The sequence below is a fragment of the Atractosteus spatula genome, unplaced genomic scaffold (genome assembly GCF_055471065.1).
Source record: "Atractosteus spatula isolate fAtrSpa1 unplaced genomic scaffold, fAtrSpa1.hap1 Scaffold_215, whole genome shotgun sequence".
Classification (NCBI taxonomy): Eukaryota; Metazoa; Chordata; class Actinopteri; order Semionotiformes; family Lepisosteidae; genus Atractosteus; species Atractosteus spatula.
In genome coordinates this window covers 11,399-31,641 of record NW_028296781.1, presented here as the reverse complement: position 1 = coordinate 31,641, position 20,243 = coordinate 11,399, and the positions used below count along the sequence as shown (strand labels likewise).

Genomic DNA, 20,243 nt, shown 5'->3' with positions numbered 1-20,243 from the left:
AGAAGGGAAGTGATCCAGCTCAGCTCTCTGAGGTCTGTTAGATACATCTTCCTCATGAGTAATGTAGGATCAACTTCTTCAGGCTGGAGGAAGGGCTTGCATTTCGGCAGCAGTGACTGGTGACTTCTAGGCAGCAGTGACTAGTGACTTCTAGGACCTGGTCTTATCAGGTTGCTTTGCCAAGTTTGTCAGTTCTGCTGAAATGACCTGTCTCTAGGAAATTTAGGAAGCAGAAGAATGACTATCTGAAAGGTGACATGATCTGCTGGCTGTTTGACGTGATCATGAATGACACAGGAAATGCGAGTTCTTGCAATAAGACAAAACAAGATCCATAAAACACTGGCAGAATTGCAAAATGTGAGAGGAAAAAAAGACACCTGTTTCTGCCCGATTTCAAACAGGGGATCTTGCGCATGTGTGATGAACGTGATAATCACAATATTACAGAAATGACAGCAGCATTGAACGTGGTGAGACGTAAAAGATTGTTCATTCTCTTCAAATACTCACAGTGTCTTTATTCTGCTGTATTTATTTACAGTGCTCATCAGGCAGTAACAAACCTGTTACCTACACTGTTCCCAGAACTGGATAGGTGACTCCACATTCTACAGCTCTCTAGCATAGAGGAAGTCAGACTACAGAAATGGAGAAAATCTCCTCTTCAGAAAGTGGAAATATATTCCTTAGAAAAGTCCTTTTCTCAAAGTTCAACACTCTCTGCAAGTCACTCATTCCCACCTTGCGCAGTGTAGTGGTTATCACATTCTCTTAACACATCAAAGGGTTTGTTTTTGAAAGCAAGCTAAAACAAGTGATCACTTTTTTCACATTTTTCATTGCTGACGTTGCTTTATGGGTCTATTTTCTATACTGTGCTGATCAATTGAAAACGAAAAGGCAAAAAAGACACGTTCCCACACCTAAGGTTGAACCCAGGGAATCACAGTCAAATACCAGGAATCATAACTGCTAGATTGTATGGAAGCACACAGCTTTATCATGATATCCAAGTGCAATACCTTTTTTCACCAAAAATGGGCTTCCTGCCTTCAGAAAGCCTTCTAGACAAAACTAAAGAGCAAAAATTCCACTTGGTAAAGGAAATGAAAACACATGTACCTTACCAAACTTTGAGTACAGGCCAGTCAGGGTGATAATACAAGACGATTTAAAATTCAACAAATAAAGCCTGTCAACTGGTAATCCCAACTACTCATAAAAAACTGAAGTGGCAATACACAGTAGGTGACTCTTGGTGTAAATTCAATCCATGCAAGAAGAGGGTTTAGTGTTATATTTCCAAATCCAATATGCAAATGAGAGATCTGGCCCAGCCAATCACAAGTCTCCCATGGTCTGGAATGGAGCTGATCTCCTCTTCTAGTTATTCATGCTGGAGTTAAGTTACATATTAGCATAATTAATATGACAGCTACGCCAGAAACAAAAAATGTAAACAAATACACTGGATAGTGACTGCAACTGTTAGATTGTAGCTCTGGAGATGACCTTGTAATTCTCCTTGTAAGGTAAGGAAGAGGAGGAGCTTCACCAATCTGTTTTTCCACCAAATAAATTGGCTTTCTGACTTCAGAAAACCTTCCATTTATTTATTATTTATTTTTAAGAACTTTATTTTAATTTCACAAACAAATACAAATATTCACAAAGTAGGAAACTTTAATAAATATACCCAAAACAATATACATGAAACCATGTCATTAGGTTATACAGTAGTGTGAAAAAGTGTTTGCCCCCTTCCTGATTTTTTTATTTTTTTGCACGTTTGTCACACTGAAATGTTTCAGATCATCAAACAAATTGAAATATTAGACAAAGATAACACAAGTAAACACAAAATGCAGTTTTTAAATGAAGGTTTTTATTATTAAGGGAAAAAAAAATCCAAACCTACATGCAAAAAAATAAGAAGTCAGGAAGGGGGCAAACACTTTTTCACACCACTGTAGCTGTCTCTAAAAATGAACAGGGCCAGGCTACCTGCTCCCTTCACTGGAACCTCGATGTCTATAAACACCCCCATGTTCCTCAATCTCCACAGGGTATCCTTCCCACTGTTCACCACAGCCCAAATCAAGCAGCGGTCAGGCTGAGGTGAAAGGGCCTGTAACCAGCCCTCCAACTGGGCTCACAAAGCCCAGTCTCCTGTTCACATCCGACTGCTGTCACAAAGCAAGAGCTGGGAGTGAGGCACCTGTGGTACAAGAAGGTTCATAGTGGTAAGCACATGGGAGACATTAAACAATCAGAGGGAAAATGTCCCTGATTGCTGCAGGTCTTGCGAAATTTCATTGTGCAAGATGATGCCAGGTGTCCCACAGCACCGACATACAGATGCAGCCATTCAAAATGGGTGGGGTATTTGGTGGTACACCAAGGTGGGCATGTCGCATCAAAACGCAGTTTCACGCAGTATCACGCGGTGTAACGCATCATTTGACGTCATACCGGAAAGTATCCGGAATCACCTTGTAAAACCACCAGGAGGAGCCAATAAAGCTTAACCTCTCATGTACAGCATTTGACCTTTTAAATTTAAACTGTGTATTACAGCATGTTAATCATCAGTCATTAAGAAGTTGGTACATTTTATGAAAGCAAGATTGCTCAGTTGGACAAAAGTACACAACCTACCTTTATCAGAAATATTTTAATTATGCAGAAATATTTTATGCATCAAAGCCTTTCCCGAAGATATTACTAATAGTATTAATAATGAATGACTTTGGACAAGCTGTAAACTCAAAGTATTACACTGGTCCACATTCTTTCTAACCGTCATTTTAAACAAAAATACTTTTATTTTTTTCTTTGACAAACACCATAGCATTTCGTTGATCTAACTAACAAGGACAGGACATTAGCTAGCCAATATGATAAAGGAATAAATTACTTTTTTTGTTAATTTCTTTAGCACATTTGTACAAGCACCTGGAAACTGTCCAAGCCCTACTTTGCCAGGCATTTTCTTTTACTATAACGGACATAAAAACTCCCTTGCTTTTAACAGAGCATTTCATAATTTCTAACAACGAAAATTATTTAAACTGCAACACTTATCATTCAACCAGAGCTCAAAATATCACAAGGATCCTCAAGAGCACAACAAAGACTGTATTAAAAGATATTTGTATCAGATACATGAGAATCCAAGCTTTTTATCTACGCTTTCTTATCTATGCTAAGAAGTAGTCTTAAAAATTTATCACACAGTAAAAAGTTAAATTTCTGGAATGTCCGTATACCAGAGATTATGGTACCACTTCAGAAGGGTGTCAGCCAGTCAGATTCCAGGACCAGAATTATCTGTTTTATAATCGAGAATATAATATGTAATCACGTATCTAAAGAAATTAATAATGATATTAATTTAAGGATCTAAATATCTAAATATATGTATCTATATAGCTGGTAGTATTACTGTATTTCACTTTCTTTGTAAACACATTTTGTTAACACCCGAATCGCAGGTGGATTCTGTTTTTTGGTCTGTTATGGTCTGCAGCTCAAATCCTGCTTAACTAAAAATTAGACATGAGAAGAGTATTATTGGACAATGTTGTGAGGCTCTGGCGGAATTTCTCTGTAAACTGAAGAGTTATAGAGGAGACAGGTTGTGTATCGCTTCTTTTGATACTTGTAAAAAAAACATTCCAATGTTAATGCGACATGGAAGATAATGTAGTGTATTGGTCGTTAGTGAAAAGATTTAATCATTTAATCTCTTTACTGTGCACATTTTAATCCACTTAGTATTGAATATTTATATGGAATTTTACCACTAAAGGGAAATTTTAGTAGCTAAGCATAAAACGCAGAGGAGCACAACGAAGGTCATAAAGGTCATAAACTATATAAATTTAGGAACATAAACATATTATGTAAACTGTATGTTGCTGTTATTGGTATTTTAAAGAAAAAATACACACCAATACTCCATTTCTCCCTAAATATTTTAAGCACCAAAGTCTTACATGTGGTTGACCTTCCGACCATATTACTGTGATATCTGTATTGCTGTTTCAGTGTGTGTCACATGACTTGCCTCAGTGGTGTCATGGCTTAAGCGACAGATTTACAATATAAGCTTGAGGTTGGGTTTTCAAATCCAGCAATTAATCCATTGCTATGAGTTTTCTTTAAACAGAAACATTTATTTGAAAAACTAAAATAGCAAATATTATAGACACTACAGTATATTGACATTTTTTATATTTCAAAATAACACATGTTCGTACTGTATGTACAGTACACAGCGGTACCGCAGGTTGAACTGTAGGGCGCAAATCCACCTGAACCCAAAAGCCCAACATATTAATGTTCATTCTCCTGGGTCTGCGCGGTTTTCATCACTCTCTGCGGGAGTGCTGGCTGTGACGAATTAAACCGGTTTCACAGGTATTTTCAAAGTAGAAGGGGGTGAGTCTTCCAGCGAAAGACACCTCCCCCCCTCCAAAACCCCTTTTTTTTGCTTACAGTAGTACTTTAGTACAGTGCAGTAAGTACTTACAGTAGTAGTTCAGGTGGGTAGCTGTGTCAGCATGCGTAGGCTGCAAAGTAACAAGTAATAGGTTTATTCCATGCTGAAAAAAAGAAGAAAGAGAACACAACGTTTCGGCCGTGGAGCCTTCTTCAGGTGTGAGAGAGACAGGGCAGTAGGCAAAGGTAAAGTAGCAGGAGAACAAAGGTTGGGAGGGAGGAGGAGTGAGAGGCGGGAGCAGGGGACAGAAAGAGAGCCCAATCAAGAGGTGTGAAGTCAGAATGGGTGCAGAGAGGTGTGAAATGAAACTTCCAATGAATGGAGAAAATTTAAAAGAACAGTAGTCTGTCGTTAAGGGAAGGGAGAATGTGTGATCCTAGCTGCAGAATAATTTTAGTTTCGGTGGTCTTTCTGATGTATGAGTTCGGAGAACCGTCTTTGAGAACACAGACGGAGAGATTAGAGTGGTTGTGGCCATCAGAGGTGAAATGAGAAACAAAGGGCTTGGAGAGATCTTTAATCTTCACAGCCCTGACGTGTTCTCTGAAGCGGTCTCCGAGTCTCCTTCCTATTACTTGTTCCCTTACTTACAGTAGTACTTCTCGTGTTAAGAAAGCTAGGTATTAGCATAAATTATTAGTTATCAATAATATAATGTAAATTTAGCACTGTAATAAATTGTGCTAATAATAAATTCTATTCTACTCTGAGAATGTAGCGGGGAGGACGAATTCTCGTGGTCTTTTCACTGATAAACTTGTGTTAAGCTGTCAACAAAAAACAGCTGTCAAAATTTTTTTTTTTTTTTAAAAAAGTCAGTTGTGTGTCCATAATATTGCTATTTTGCTATTGCTACAGTAATTGCTATTGCTACTGAGTCTCTGTGCCTACAGTACATTGTTTGTGAACAAACCGGTTTCACAGGTATTTTCAACCCCCAGCCACTGTTGTTTCATCAGTTGTTATCCTGTAAAGTACTTTGTGAAGCCACCTTTAAAGGCGCTATATAAAATAATGTTTATTATTATTATTAATATTGATAATATTTTTTCTCCCAGAACTTGTAAGTTGTTGTTGTTGTTGTTGTTGTTGTTATCCTGTAAAGCGCTTTGAGAAGCATACTGTCCAGCTTGTCAGGTGCATTCTCTTGTAAAATAATAAGTACAGCTTTGGGCTCCACTTACAGCAACCCAATGTACAGTACACCCACACACTCACACACATTCACACTCACAGACACTACACATACTGACTGACACCATACACATTTATACACACAATCACACACAATCACACACACACATGCACACATGCACAAATACAAACTAGCACACATTCACAGACACACACATATACTGTAGACACTACACTCACAGATACACACCCACACACTGATACACACACATTTACAGAAACACACATAGACAGTACACATACTCACAGACACACACTCACACACTGACGGACACCACATACACTCTTACCTACAGTTACACTATAACAAACACTAACACAAATACCACTAATATTACGACAGTAACACTATCACTATGACTAACACTATCATTATTACTAACAATAACACAAAGTTACTACTACACTACTAATACTAATAATAGCAGTAATGCTATCACTAAAACTAACATGACTACTAGTGTAAATAGTCTAACAGTAAATCTATAATAAGCACTAATATTAACATGAATACTAGCATTTAAACTATCAGTAGCACTATCATCATTAATACTCACATGAACACTATCATTAATATTAAAACTACCAATTGTACTCTCACTAATATTAACAGGAATACACTAGCATTAGTATTAGTAGCTGTCCGTGACGTCACGCCGCTCTTTGTGACGAAGGCGAGACACCCAGCCGGGCACAGTGACTTGTCGCGTGTCGCCGTGGTTGCCATACTTATGATTTGTAAACAAATGGAACTGTTACCTACACAAATTTATCTAGTTCTAGGATTCAATTCCTAAATAATAATTTGAAAAATCATTCTTTAATTTCGGATTGAACATTATTAACACTAACGGCACTATGGTAATTGATCGATACAGGCGGTATTGACTGTTTTCTAGATATTTAAAACAGGGTCAAGAACAGGAAAATAATCAATACTCACCAATCGGTGAAGTTAATTGTTTATTCTACGGTTCTTCAGTTGAATTAATTGGTTGTCGATAGATTAGTGATCAGTAACTCTCCTCCGTGCGCTCAGCGTGCCTCCCTCGGTCTCGCTCTGATCCCGACGCTCTGGCTGGTGTCTGTGACGTCACAGCGCTCTTTCTGACAGAGCAGAGAGCGTCTCCACTGGAGGAGACTCCTGTCCGGAGCCCGGGGGCTTTTCTTACACATATAACATCTGTAAAAAAAAAACACACCAGGCTGTGAAGAGAAGCGATTTATAACAGCTTGAGAAGGAGAGCGACAACCCGAGGAATGAAATGCATTAAACAGAAAAAAACAGTTTACTTCACAGATTAATGCGTTATAAAGCATACTCCTGTGGAGCAGAAGAGAAAGAGCACAGGTCTCTATAATAAGCGCTTTTAAGCGTTTTACACGAATCTCCACAGAATAGAAGCCTGGAGGATCAGACTCCTAATCCTGGAGGTTCAAGTGCATCTCCTGGTTTTATTTCCTCCCAGCACTCCACAGCTGGACTGATGATTGAATTAACTGTATAATTGTTATCAGACTCTGTTTAACTGTAGATTTATAAGACTCTCTGTGAAAGGCATGTGGGAGCTGCTGAATCCCAGGGTTTGTGTGGAATCACACACAGACAGGTCTTCTGTGTGATCTGAGTCCCACTGCTCAGATCTACAGACTGATCAACTACAGTAGTCACTATTGTAGACACGACCATCGGTCTGCTGCTGCTGAGAATCATGATACACTGATAAGAGTATAAATACTGTTGTTCATTACATAAGTAATAATAATCGCTCAATTGTGAGTCAGAACATTTCTGACAGATGTTTGGAGGTTGAATTAAATAAGTAATAATAAGTCAAAATAGTCACAATAATCACATAATCAGACTGCTGTTCAATTATTTGTCAAAATGTTTCTGAAAGATGATTGGAGGCTGACTTACAGTACACACAATGAATCAGGGCAGTAATACTGAAGGGCTGGATGTCCTGGAAAGGGTTAATAGAAACTTCTTGCTTCTGACCTGGAACAGAGCCCACAGCTGCCAGATCAGTGACCCCTGAGCCCAGTTCACAGAGAGGAGAACCAGGAGCTCTGCTCTGTCTCTAAGAGGCTGTGAGGAAGGAGAAAAGGGGGAGATGTGATCTGAGTCCAGGCTGTTCTGTCTGATATTATTCATGTAGCAGCACTGATTGTCTGAATGTCCTCTGGTTCTGGATTGTCAGGATAGAGAACAGTATGAAAATGAGCTTCTGTCTGTTCAGGACGGAGGAGTTTGTGTATAGTACTGAGGGACCCAGAGCTCTGTGTGTGAGTCTGAGCTGTGAATCTGACTGAGAGGAGTTTTTTTTTTATTCTGCTTCTGAGATTTTTTTTAATTTGCCAAGTGGTGTTACATCCCCTTCAGATACTCTTCAGATACTATACAGCACTGTAGCTCTGAACACTGGACTCTCCTGTGTCTCCCTGTGCAGCACTTGAGCTCTGAACACTGGACTTTCCTGTGTGTCTCCCTATACAGCATTGGAGCTCTGAACACTGGACTTTCCTGTGTGTCTCCCTGTGCAGCACTAGAGCTCTGAACACTGGGCTCCCTGTGTGTCTCTCTGTACAGCTCAGCTCTCAGCTGCCTCATCACACTGATACCCACAGCTTCACAGTACAGCCTGGCTTCCTGTGCTGGAAGAGCTCAGAGGAGCACAAACCACAGACTCACTGCAGTCTGACCTGTAGCTCCAGTACAGCTCTGAGGAAACAGGCCCATTTCCTAAAGACAGGGGAGTGAAGAGAAAATGCAGGTTTGCTGAAAACAACTTTTACAGAAGGACATATATGTTGTCATGTCATTATATGAAAATGTTTCATCCTGGCCTATCAGGGATTGATGCGTTAAATTACAGCTGTTAGGCTGTATTAACAAGGACTGATTGTTTCTTATTAATCATTTTGTTGTTGTTTTATACTTTGAACCTGACTCCTGGTCTTCTGCTCCTGTAGTTATGGTGAAGCTGCAAAAAGTACTACTGATACTCCTTCTGTTACTACTAATGCTACTAAAGCTATTACTGTTATTACTGCTGCAGGTACTACTGTTACTGCTGCTACTGCTGCCACTGACACTACTGCTGCTATTATTAATAAGGAGGAAGTGAGTTGTGTTCTCACAGGGTGTCTTAACAAGGACTGATTTTTCATTTTGCTGTTTTTCCGACTTTGAAACGGACTCCTGCTCTTCTGCTCCTGCTGCTGCAGTTATTATAGTGAAGCTGCAACACAGCTCTGCTATATTGTTGAACTGAAGAGTAAAAATATAGAATAACTACTAATACTACTACTATTACTACTGCTACTACAGCTACTACTACTGCTGCCACTGATACAACAGCAACTAAGAAGATTTTACTGCTACTCCTACTGCTACTACTAATGTTACTAAAGCTAGTATTACTAATATCATTACTGCTGCAAGAAGTATTGTTATTGCTACAAATACTGCTATCACTACAGCTACTAACACTACTAATAATAAGGAGGAGGTGAGCCATGTCCTCACTCTGTTCAGCCTGGGGGTGTATCAGGGTATCAGTATCAGTTCAGCTCCACTGTGCTGTTTGAGAGTCTCAATCACACATTCAGCTCCACACAGAGAGACACTGAGGCAACAACTAGAGGGCTGGAACATCTGTGTGAACTGGAGCTGCACAGGGACAGACTCAGGGTCTGAGGTACTCAGCTGGAAGAGCTGCTGTCCACCAGACTCAGTATAGAGGGGACAATCACTGCTGGGCTTTTCTTTCTTTTTCATTTAAATTATTGGTCTCCAATGATAGCCACTGGACAGCCAGTTCATACTTTATCCACCTTGTCTCTGTATTCTTGTGCTGACCTGAGTGACCTCACTACCCCCTAGAGGACAGGCTCTCCTCACACTCTCCTTGAACAGGACCAGAGGGCACTGCTGTCTGGAGATACAACAACTTCTCTGTGACTCACTGCAGGACACCAGTCACTGGACCCTGCCTAACACAGACAGCAAGACACACAGGACTTTATTCAGGACACCCACCAGTCACTGGATACTCACACAGCCATTGAAACCACTGTCCACTGCGTGGATCACAGATCACAATGACACAGGAACCCACAGGAAGAAATAGGGTCAGCACAATTCTACAGTCATTGTGGTCACTGTACACTATAGAGACCACAGCTCTCAGGACACAAATATCCAAATCTCTGATCTGAAGGCACACAGTCTTTAAAACCACTGTCCACTGCAGTGACCATAGTGACCATAGGTGCAGAATCTCAGGAACAAAGTCATTACAGCCATTGTCCACTTTAGTGAACATAACACATAGAAAGCCAGAAATATAGTAATTAAAGCCATTGTCCACTGCAGTACCGCCAGCTCCCAAAAACACAGGAGCACTGTCATTATATCTACTGTCCACTGCAGTGACTACAGTTCACAGGAACACATTCAGTATAGCCACTATCCACTATAGTGACCACAGCACCAAGAAACAAGGGAAAACAGTCATTACAGTCACTGTCCACTATAGTGACCACAGCACCAAAGAACAAGGAACACAGACAGCAAGAGACACAGGACCATATTCAGGAAACCAGTCACTGATACAGACAACAAGCATCACAGGACTATATATACATAATTGATTATCTTGATACTGATTTAAAATTATAATACTTGTCTAGAACTGAAGAGATTTTTTTCGTGTTTATATCTGATCTCTTCCTGCCCCTGCAGCACCTGCAGCCCTGCTGTCTGTATCTGTATCTGTGTTTCCTCCAGTGAGACACAGAGCTGCTCCTGTCTCTCCTCTCCTCCGCACTGCTGGGAGTGTCTTCAGGGAGAGGAAACAGTGATGTGTCTCTGATATATATGGAGAAGACTGAAAGGGCCCTGTGTGATTGGCCGTCCCGCCTGTGTGAGAGGTTCCTGCTGTCAGTCTGAAAAGGCAGTGCTGTGTGTGATTGGCGGGGCGGGGGGCTGTGTTGTTACTGGGGGTCCAGGGTGCGGAGCAGCAGCTCAGTTGCCTTGTGGGCTCAGGGGTGAAGACAGGGGTCTCAGCTGCGCTCTGTACTGATGACAATGGAGAGCTGCCTGTCCATCTTCTCTCTCGCTGTCCTGGTGCTGCACAGCTCAGCCAGTAAGTGTCCAGTCTTCTCCTATCATGTCCAGTCATTAACTGCTCTCCTGTCCAGACAGAAAACAACTGGAATTAAAGTTAAGATGGGAAAGAAGAATAAGAAGTGGGCTGAAAAATTATTAATGTTTTGTTTTAATTCAGCTATGTGGGTATTTTTTTACAAGTATTACAACTTTTTTTTTCTTGGTCTGCAAGTGAGTAAAAATAATTGGTTGCTTAAAACTGTTTTAGTTTGAAATCTTTGTATTTAATTTTAAATTAAACTCTACATGATTTTAAAATATTATTAAAATTATAAATATATCGTTATTATAATTCATTTTATTCGGGTTTTATAACTCAAGGAAAAAAACCAATTAATTTCATTTAAAAAAGCTGTGATATTAATAATAATTTAATGTCCATCAATGTACAATTAATCAAAAGGTTATAGTTTAAGCAACGGAGTAGAAGTACTGATTAAATTGAAAATGAGCTTTGGTGGAGAGATTTTATTTTAAATGGGTTTGCAATTTCAGAAATAAAATAATAATCTACAGTAATTTTATTCAAATATAGAATTAATAATATGTACACCGTGGATGTTACATGTACTAGACTCATATCTCCAGTATACTTGTCAGTTAACTACATATTAACAGATTATTAATACGCAGTTTATACAGATTTATAAAGTACTGTATATGACATATCTGTGTCAGGTTGGGTCAGGATTGGACTATTTTCTGCCACCATGTTAACCATCTACAATACAGGCTGGTCATTTTCACCCTCTATTTATAATTTAAGAAAATATTTTGTGTATAAAATCTTTGAATTCTTTTTTACAATTCCTAATCTGTTGCTGTTATATTATAATGAAATTCTTCATACATCAGCAGCAATTTGAGTGATTTGCTGGAACATGTGAGAAATTCTTCATTTACATGAAAACAGAAGAAGTGCGAGCAAAAAAGAAAAATGTCTCTACAATAATATAGTACAGGGTGTTTCAGGAATAATTTACCTGGATTGTTTACTGTTTTATTGTCACACAAGTTGATTCTGAAATATACTGTAAATGTCACATTCTCTACCAGTGTAGAAGTTAGAAAATTAGTAATTTAATATCAGTTGTGAAAATTGTAAGTATTGCTGGTGTACTATTAGCCACTGGGGTGTAATTAGAAACTGAGGTGTAACAGCAATAATGTAACAGCTACATGGCATTGTGGCTTTACAACAAAAAAAAATAAAAAATAGAAGTTGTGGTTTATGTTTATACAGGATTTGACTGTTATTTCACAGCTAAATCATTTAATGTGTGTTTAGATTTTGTCTTAGTTATTTAATGACAGGGCTTACTTTTGTATATAGTGAAGGTTAAATAAGAATGTTTTATTTTATTTGTTCTGTGTTCATTAGAAATGTATAATAAAATGCAAGTACTTAGGTATGGGTAATACACAATAAATATTTAATTACATAATATCATATGATTTACATTTAGATTTAAATATGTGACAATCACTTAGAGATTCATAAGCAGTTGCTATATTGAGCAGTGTCCAAAACACAGGGACACAGTCATTACAGCAACTATCCACTCCACTGTATTGACCAGAGCACAAATATCAAGGGAACACAGTCACTGTGGCTGCCGTCACATCATCCAGGTGGGGCTACACACTGGTGGTGGAATGGAGTCCCTAAATCCTGTAAAGCACTTTGAGTGGAGTGTCCAGAAAAGTGCAATATAAGTAAAATAAGTGAAGGAATTATTATTATTAAAAAAACACACATAAATCCAAGTCCTCTGAAGACACAGTCATTACAGACACTGTCCACTTTGGTAACCACAGCTCACAGAAAAAATAAAGGATCACAAGTCCCAGCCCTCTGAAGTCAAAAAGCCATTAAAGCCATTGACCACTGACGTGACCACAGCTCCCAGAAACCCAAGAATGCAGTAATCAGTCACAATAGTGACCAAAGCCTACTAAAAAAAAACAGAAACACAAGTCTCAGCCCCCTGAACTCATAGTCATTACAGGCACTGTCCACTGTGGTGACAAGAAATCCAGGAAGTCAGTCATTGCAAACACTGTCCATTGTACTGACCACAGCATTAAGAAACAGAAGTCCCAGCCCTGTGAATTCATACAGTGATTAAACCCACTGTCCACCTTTGAGACCACATCTTCCTGAAACACTTAAACAAACTCCCAACTGTCTGAAATCATACAGTCATTACAGCCACTGTCCACTGTGGTAATAATAGATCTCAAATACCCAATAACACAAGTCCCAGCCCTTTGACATCATAAAGTCATTATAACCACTGACCACTGCAGTGACCACAGCTCCCAGAAATACAGGAATACAGGAATACAGGAAGTCCCAGGCTTCTGATGTCCTACAGGCATTACTGTCAATGTCTGCTGTCATGACAACATCTTCTGGATTATAGAAAAAATATAGCAATATTTCCATGTGTTCATATATATTATTCAACCTTTCAATGACATTAGTTGGGTGAGTCAGTGTCTGTACTAATCAGTCTATGTCTCTTTCTGGAAACTGACATATTAGATTCTATCAATGTCTATCAATGTCTCTCTATCTCTATAGACACTGGGTTATTAAGATACTGTCAGTTTGTGTATTAATCAGTCTGTGTCTCTCTCTACAGACACTGGGTTATTAGAGACTGTCACTGTGTGTATTAATCAGTGTGTGTGTCTCTGTCTGGACACTGGGTTATTAGAGACTGTCACTGTGTGTATTAATCAGTCTGTGTGTCTCTCACCAGACACTGAATTATTAGATACTGTCAGTGTGTGTATTAATCAGTCACTCTCTCTCTGCAGGCAGGTCTGATGTGCGGCTGGTGAATGGTGCCAGTCCCTGTGAGGGGATAGTGGAGTTGTATCATGATGGGGAGTGGGGGACAGTAGCTCAAGGTGGCTGGGATCTCAATGATGCTGCAGTGGTGTGCAGACAGCTGGGCTGTGGATTTGCTGTTTCAGCACCAAGTGGAGCTCATTTTGGACCAGGGTCTGGATCAGTCCTGCTTAATAACATCTCCTGCAGTGGGTCAGAGTCTGCATTGAGAGACTGTGTATCAAGTTCAGATAATAACTCCAATGAATTCATCAATGAATATGAAGATCAATATACATATGACTATGACAATGGTGCTGGAGTAATCTGTTCAGGTATCTGTCATCTAAAATGAATATTCATGTATGATATGATTTACATTAGAATTGCAATTATACCATAACAATAAGATACTGAAAAAAAAAGAAGAGCACACAATGTTTCGGCCGTGGAACCTTCTTCAGGTGTGTCACACCTGAAGAAGGCTCCACGGCCGAAACATTGTGTTCTCTTTCTTCTTTTTTTTCAGTATGGAATAAACCTATTACTTGTTCCTTTGCAGCCTACGGATGGTGACGCAGCTACCCACCTGAACTATAACAATAACATATACTAACAATAACAAATAATAGTCACTAATATGAGAGGTATTTTCTGCCTATCTTGCCTTTTAATTTCTTCAAATGGTTACTTAATTCAAGATGTCTTGCTCTCTTCCAGACATTTCTTGACAGTTACAAGATTATCAGTATCAGCTTTAGTACAATGGTTTGCTTGTTCCATGTGTTGTTCAGAGTAAACTATTGGTAATTTTTTAAATATTCCCAAGTTGCATAAAGTTTGCAATTTATACCCATAGAATTTGCATGGAACGTCAGAGTTGTTACCTTCCTTAGCTAGGACCCTTTTGAATCTCCAAAAATTATCGTCTACTCAATTCCAATGTGACATCTCACAGCAGACATCTCATATTTTTGGTGTATGCCATAGTGTTGTTCTGGAGAGGAGTCACCAGAGACTTTGAAGACCAGCTGGTTGACAGACTCGGTCCTGGTTGAGGTGGATAGTTTCAGGACCGGCTGACTGAGGGACTCTGTCCTGTTCAGTGTGGACACTTTCAGGGTCAACCAAAGGTCTTTGTGGACATTGTGGAAAGTTTCAGAACCAGCTAACTGAGGGACTCTGTCCTTGTCAGTGTGGACAGTTTCAAGACAAGCTCAAGACAGTGATCTGTTACTCTATTCGGATATTCCAGCTCATGGAGGGCTCAGACTGGTCAGGGACAGTGATCTCTGTTATTGTTCTGATATTCCAGCTCATGGAGGGCTCAGACTGGTCAGGGACAGTGATCTCTTTTATTGTTCTGATATTCCAGCTCATCGAGGGGTCAGACTGGTTGAGGGCATTGGTCTCTGCTCTGGAAGAGTGGAAGTGCAGCACGGAGAGACGTGGGGGTCAGTGTGTGACTCTGACTTCGTCTGGCAGGACGCAGAAGTTGTCTGTAGACAGTTGGACTGTGGGGTTCCCTCACAGGTGCTGAAAGGGGCTCATTGCGAGAAGAGGGAGGGACAGGTCTGGAAAGAGGAGCTCCAGTGCCAGGGCAATGACTCAAATTTTCTCCTGTCCACGATCCACAAAATCACAGAACTGCACCCATGAGAACAACGTGGGACTAAAGTGTTTTGGTAAGAACAGGAAAAAATGTGTATTTTTTAGTGTAGCTCTGAGTTGAAATTACAGTAGTTTCACAGAAACAATCCTCGGCTCCCACCAGTCACCTGCTCATTTTGGTACAAACCTGCAGCCCATCCTTCCCAGCAGTCTTTGCTCTAGGGCCCCTCCCCTGACTCAATGTCAATACAGCAGGGACAGCAGCTCTGTGTCTTTTAATACAACAACAGGCTGTGCTGCCTCAGGCCAAAAGAGATTCAGACAAACATGTTTTGAAGTCTTAACTGCATGGATCGCAAGTCTTTACAGATTTTAGATTATCAGTGTAGGGGTTTTGTGCATTTACTGGGACAATTATTAATTGTAGCAGTAAGTCACAAAATCATTATTTGATGGCTATTAGAAAACCGACCTCGTGGGATAACTCAGCAACGCACACACACGGATACTAATACATGACAATACATTTATTAATACATGAAATGTTATTATAAACATAACAGATTTTATAGTGAGTATTAGCATAATAGAAAAGGTATTGTTCAATCACGAAGAGTTACAAACCAAGAGAGACATACATTCAGTATACCATTCATTTATACTGTTTCCTTAATGAGCTATGATTACAACTTCGACACTAGATACTCAAAAGCAAGTACGTCACTCATAGGAATTAAATTGATATCAACTGAGGTTGAGGTAACAATTGAATTCTCGAGCTGTAATGCAGAATGTTGAATACTCATCAAATCTGTGTGGATTCAGATCTCCCGTGGACACAAGGGAACAGTGACAGGCTGTTGCTGCATCCAATCTGCGTCCTCTGGCCCGGTTCCAGCCAGTGCTGGTCCGGTGTGAGGTGTGGGAGGAGGGAGAGATTCCTGCTGCGATTCTGGCAGTGGGCTCTATGAAGGCTGGCTAGTTAGACCTGACAGAACTAGAAGAGTTTGTGCACATGAAAAGTGACTGCAGGTCCAAGCAAGTCACACTCTTTAGATGGGAAGAAGAGCAGTTTGTCCCAATGTAGTGCTGGTCCTGAATACTGAGATTCAGCTGTTGACAGTTCCAACCGTAGTTCACTCGTTGATCAGGCGAGCGTTCGCGGTGGGGTACCGCGGTTCACGAGGCTGTCAGCTGGACTAACCTCAGGAGGATCCTTTGGTTACGCGCGGGTGATCTCCGTTCTCGACTCTAACAAAGTAAAGTCCTGGCACTCGGACACACTGGCTGTCACGTGATTGTTCGAGCTGACTCTGAGAATGTCCTGGAAGGGCACCTTCTGGGCGTTGTGCTGCCTGTTTTATCTGGAGAAACTACAGTCTCTCATTGGTTGAAGGTTCTGTGGGCATTCGAGACCCACGTGGGGTTACCCTGCCCTACCAGTTCCTGATTGGCTGATTGAGGTGGAGGATGAGTAACTATGCTCTCTGACATTAGGGTTGTAAACAACCTGGGATGAGACTCTCCCTTGGAATCTCCCAGACAGTAAGGCACCAGAGATGACCATTTGTTAGGGTGGCTGGTGAATCTCAGCCTTGGGAGCTGTTCCTTATCAGGAAACTCTATCAGCTAGAAAAACACCTTAAATGTGAACCAGGCGGGATGGCATCTCTGTGTCCAGCACCACTGAGATGAGAGACAGAGGGACTGGCAAGGGAGCAGCAAACTTAATTCCTGTATTTTTAATAAGCCTTGCCGCTACATCAGGTTTCATCTATATTCATCTATATAACGTTTATTTCACAATTCCACTTATATTAATAGTTCTGCCTAATTAAAATATCAAGAAATTGTTAAATAATTATTAAATAACTTAATTATCTGATACTAGTAAAAATATTAAAAAATCAGACCTCTGGAACTTAACTCTGTATATGTGAAAGAAAACAATCCTGCCCACATGGTACAGACTATCCATCTGTTCTGACTCCGTTTGTGTCAGAGGGATCTCTGTCACCTCCCGTGGGCAGCACTTCACATCACAAACCTAAAAAACAGCATTAACTGACTCAAATTATTCACAGATCCATACATTCATTTTCCTGTCAGCTGGCTAGCTTGAGAGGGTGCACACTGTTTCAGACATGCATTAACACAACCATGTTTTACCCTCAATCAGTTCCTGGTGTTTGTAAAGAAATCAGACACGCACACTCGAGCATAACATTACATGTAGATCTTATTTGTACATATCTGTGTGAAAAAGAGTCCCCTGTCTGCCTGTTTGTCAGTCCTTTCCCTGTTGTGGTTTCTTGCTGCATGTCCTGAGCTGTCAGACCCTGCCGATACATGTGAAAAGCATGCGCACATCTCCTGGGAAAGGAAGCACCATTGCAGTAAATATGGTTGGAGGGGAAAGAATTTTACTCAAGAAAATTAGCAGTTTTTTTTCTGACATTATATGTATTTTCTATTGTTTAATGATTATAAATGGATTGTTATGGGTCCATTTTCTGTGAAATACAGAGTTGGATAATTTTAAAGGGAGAATGGTAGGTTCTGAGGGGATAGAGCTTTAGCTAGGCTGCCTTTATCTAGGAGGGGGGATCAACTTATAGTAACTCAGACAGAAGGGGGAGTCAGCTTACAGGACATTAATGCAGTGGGACTCACAATTTTATAACTCTCTGGAAATGCTTTTGTGCAATTTTTGTTTAGTCTATTATAGCTGTATATATAATTTTTGGTTTGTGGGAGCTTTGTCAAAACAATCCATCACTTCTGCACCTGAGTAATTGCTGCTGAGCCTTTATTTTGTGCTTGAGGACACAGAGCTCACTTTGGCATTCCCTCTCACCCTCCCTGTGACAGCAGGGCAGTTCTGCCCTCTGCCCTCTCCCCTCTGGCTCGGGGTCACAGGTCAGTGACAAGACTTGAGTGTGACCTGAGTTCAGGTCTTAAACAGTGAATGACTAAATCCACTTGGAGATTTATGCACACCTCTGTGAGACCATTGAAGAGAAAAGAACAGAAATATCACTTCACTAGGAATAATCCAAGAATAAAGTGTCCTGAAAGGACTATGGAGTGTTTAGTGAAAATTTAGCTTAATTTTCAAAAGTCAAAAGTCAGAATCTTTTTAAAGATTCAAAGACTCAGTTCAGAATGTTAGAGATCATGGACACTCTCACACAGCAGTCACTGTCATTGTGAGGCTCTATAAGGACTCGGTTAACAATGTGCGAGATCATGGATAGTTCCACACAGACATGTTTAGAATGTGACACACCTGAAGAAGGCTCCACGGACGAAACATTGTGTTTTCTTTCTTTTTTTCAGCATGGAATAAACCAATTACTTGTTCCTTTGCAGCCTACGCATGCTGACGCATCTACCCACCTGAACTACTATGTTTAGAATGTTAACATTAAAATGAATCACACAAATCAACAGGACCAGCTCCCATCGATGACTGTTGCTATAACTCAGTGTATCAGTACTGTGGATTCATGCCAAACCATGACACTTTACTAGAACAGCCTCATGATCAACAGTAACATATTAGTGAGTTATCTAAAAATCAAGTTTGTAAATATCCTTGAAGGTGCAATTCAGGGTTATTGCTGGTTGTTGTGCTGTGAAGTTGTGTGTCTGCTCTATCTCCCTTTGTCCTGTCTGCAGGATACACAGGGTTCAGGCTGGTGAACGGCTCGGACTCCTGCTCTGGCCGAGTGGAGTTACAGTCCCTCTTTGGGGACTGGGGGACAGTGTGTGACCAATACTGGGACCTGACAGACACCAGTGTTCTCTGCCAGCAGCTGGGCTGTGGGAAGGCTGTAGCAGCTCCAGGACAGGCCTGGTTTGGACAGGGCAGTGGACCAGTATGGGCTGATGTGTTTGAGTGCCGGGGCAATGAGAGCCGTTTCTCACACTGCGCTGTCTCTTCATGGGGGAGTGCAGGATGCTCTCATGGACAGGAAGCAGGAGTCATCTGCTCTGGTGAGAATTGTGCATTTAAAACACAGTGACACCCCCTCTGCTTACACACAGCAGCACACTGTCTTCATGATTGACTGAAGGACTTCTCTTTTACACGCTACCAGTTAAAGGACAGAGATGCACAAATACAATTCTTAATGTATTTCAGTGTATTTACATCTTTAAAGATGTTAAATCCTACCAATGATGTGATGATCTGCACGTATGGAGAAGGTGTGGATGCTTTCATTACACGCAAATTGTAGAGAAGCTTTTGACACACTATACATGTTACACTTACATTAATCTGTTTCTCCTTTAAACTCAGTTTGTTCTATGAATTCAGTTTGGAAAGAGTGATGAGAAAATTCCCCAAATCATTCATATAAGACAATTATTTTTAGCCTCTAACTTGCACAGCCTTTGTTACGCATTCCACTCGCGCCGCTCTTCCTTCTTGCATTCCCACGCGCACGCCCTGTAAAACAAGCTCACGCCGCAAGTAACGCCAATCACCTTTCTCTCCCGTCTCTATTTTAGTTCTCCTTTTTCCTCACTTCCCCGCTCACTATTGCGGATTCTCTTCGAGCTCCATAGTGCGCATTTACCTCTTGCTTCTCTCCGGTTTCCGATCTCCTAGCCTGCTGTTAGTTTTCGGTTTCGCCTTGTGATTTGGATTGCTGCTTCCTCGTTTGTGCTTCCGTGTTCTGAACTACTTGCCTGCTTCCTGGATTCGATTTCGCCTAGTGTTTTGGATTGTTGCTTCCTCCTTGTCTCTCTGTGTTCCGACCTACTCACCTGCCTCCTGGTTTTCGTTTTTGCCTAGCATATCTGCTTAGTGTCTTTCTCTTGTCTTGAGTCCTGCATAGGATCCTATTGCCCTAGCAGCCCTGTCTTACAGAATAGTGAGCCAACATGGATCCAGCGGACCAGAACAC

At 40.6% G+C, this 20,243-nt stretch overlaps 1 protein-coding gene and 1 non-coding gene across 2 annotated transcripts; one reads left to right on the top strand and one right to left on the bottom strand.

The window, feature by feature from the left end:
* Positions 1 to 1,040: 1,040 nt before the first annotated feature.
* LOC148808420 (U7 small nuclear RNA) lies at positions 1,041 to 1,096 on the bottom strand. Its single transcript, XR_016088203.1, has one exon. It is a non-coding gene; the product is annotated as a U7 small nuclear RNA (small nuclear RNA).
* Positions 1,097 to 10,796: 9,700 nt separating this feature from the next.
* On the top strand, positions 10,797 to 19,976 carry LOC148808419 (CD5 antigen-like). The gene is made up of 7 exons (XM_088909414.1): positions 10,797 to 10,854; positions 13,704 to 14,051; positions 15,092 to 15,288; positions 16,226 to 16,285; positions 18,153 to 18,246; positions 19,009 to 19,326; positions 19,846 to 19,976. Exons 1-7 carry the CDS (start codon positions 10,797 to 10,799, stop codon positions 19,974 to 19,976), a joined length of 1,206 nt encoding a protein of 401 aa, XP_088765540.1.
* Positions 19,977 to 20,243: the final 267 nt, after the last annotated feature.

Excerpts from the sequence above, each read along its gene's own strand:
- LOC148808419 (XM_088909414.1), top strand. The coding sequence starts at position 10,797 with ATGGAGAGCTGCCTGTCCATCTTCTCTCTCGCTGTCCTGGTGCTGCAC. Across the intron at positions 15,289-16,225 it reads GCGAGAAGAGGGAGGGACAG|CCAGTGCTGGTCCGGTGTGA; the intron begins GTCTGGAAAGAG and ends GCCCGGTTCCAG. Across the intron at positions 18,247-19,008 it reads CCTCTGGCTCGGGGTCACAG|GATACACAGGGTTCAGGCTG; the intron begins GTCAGTGACAAG and ends TCCTGTCTGCAG.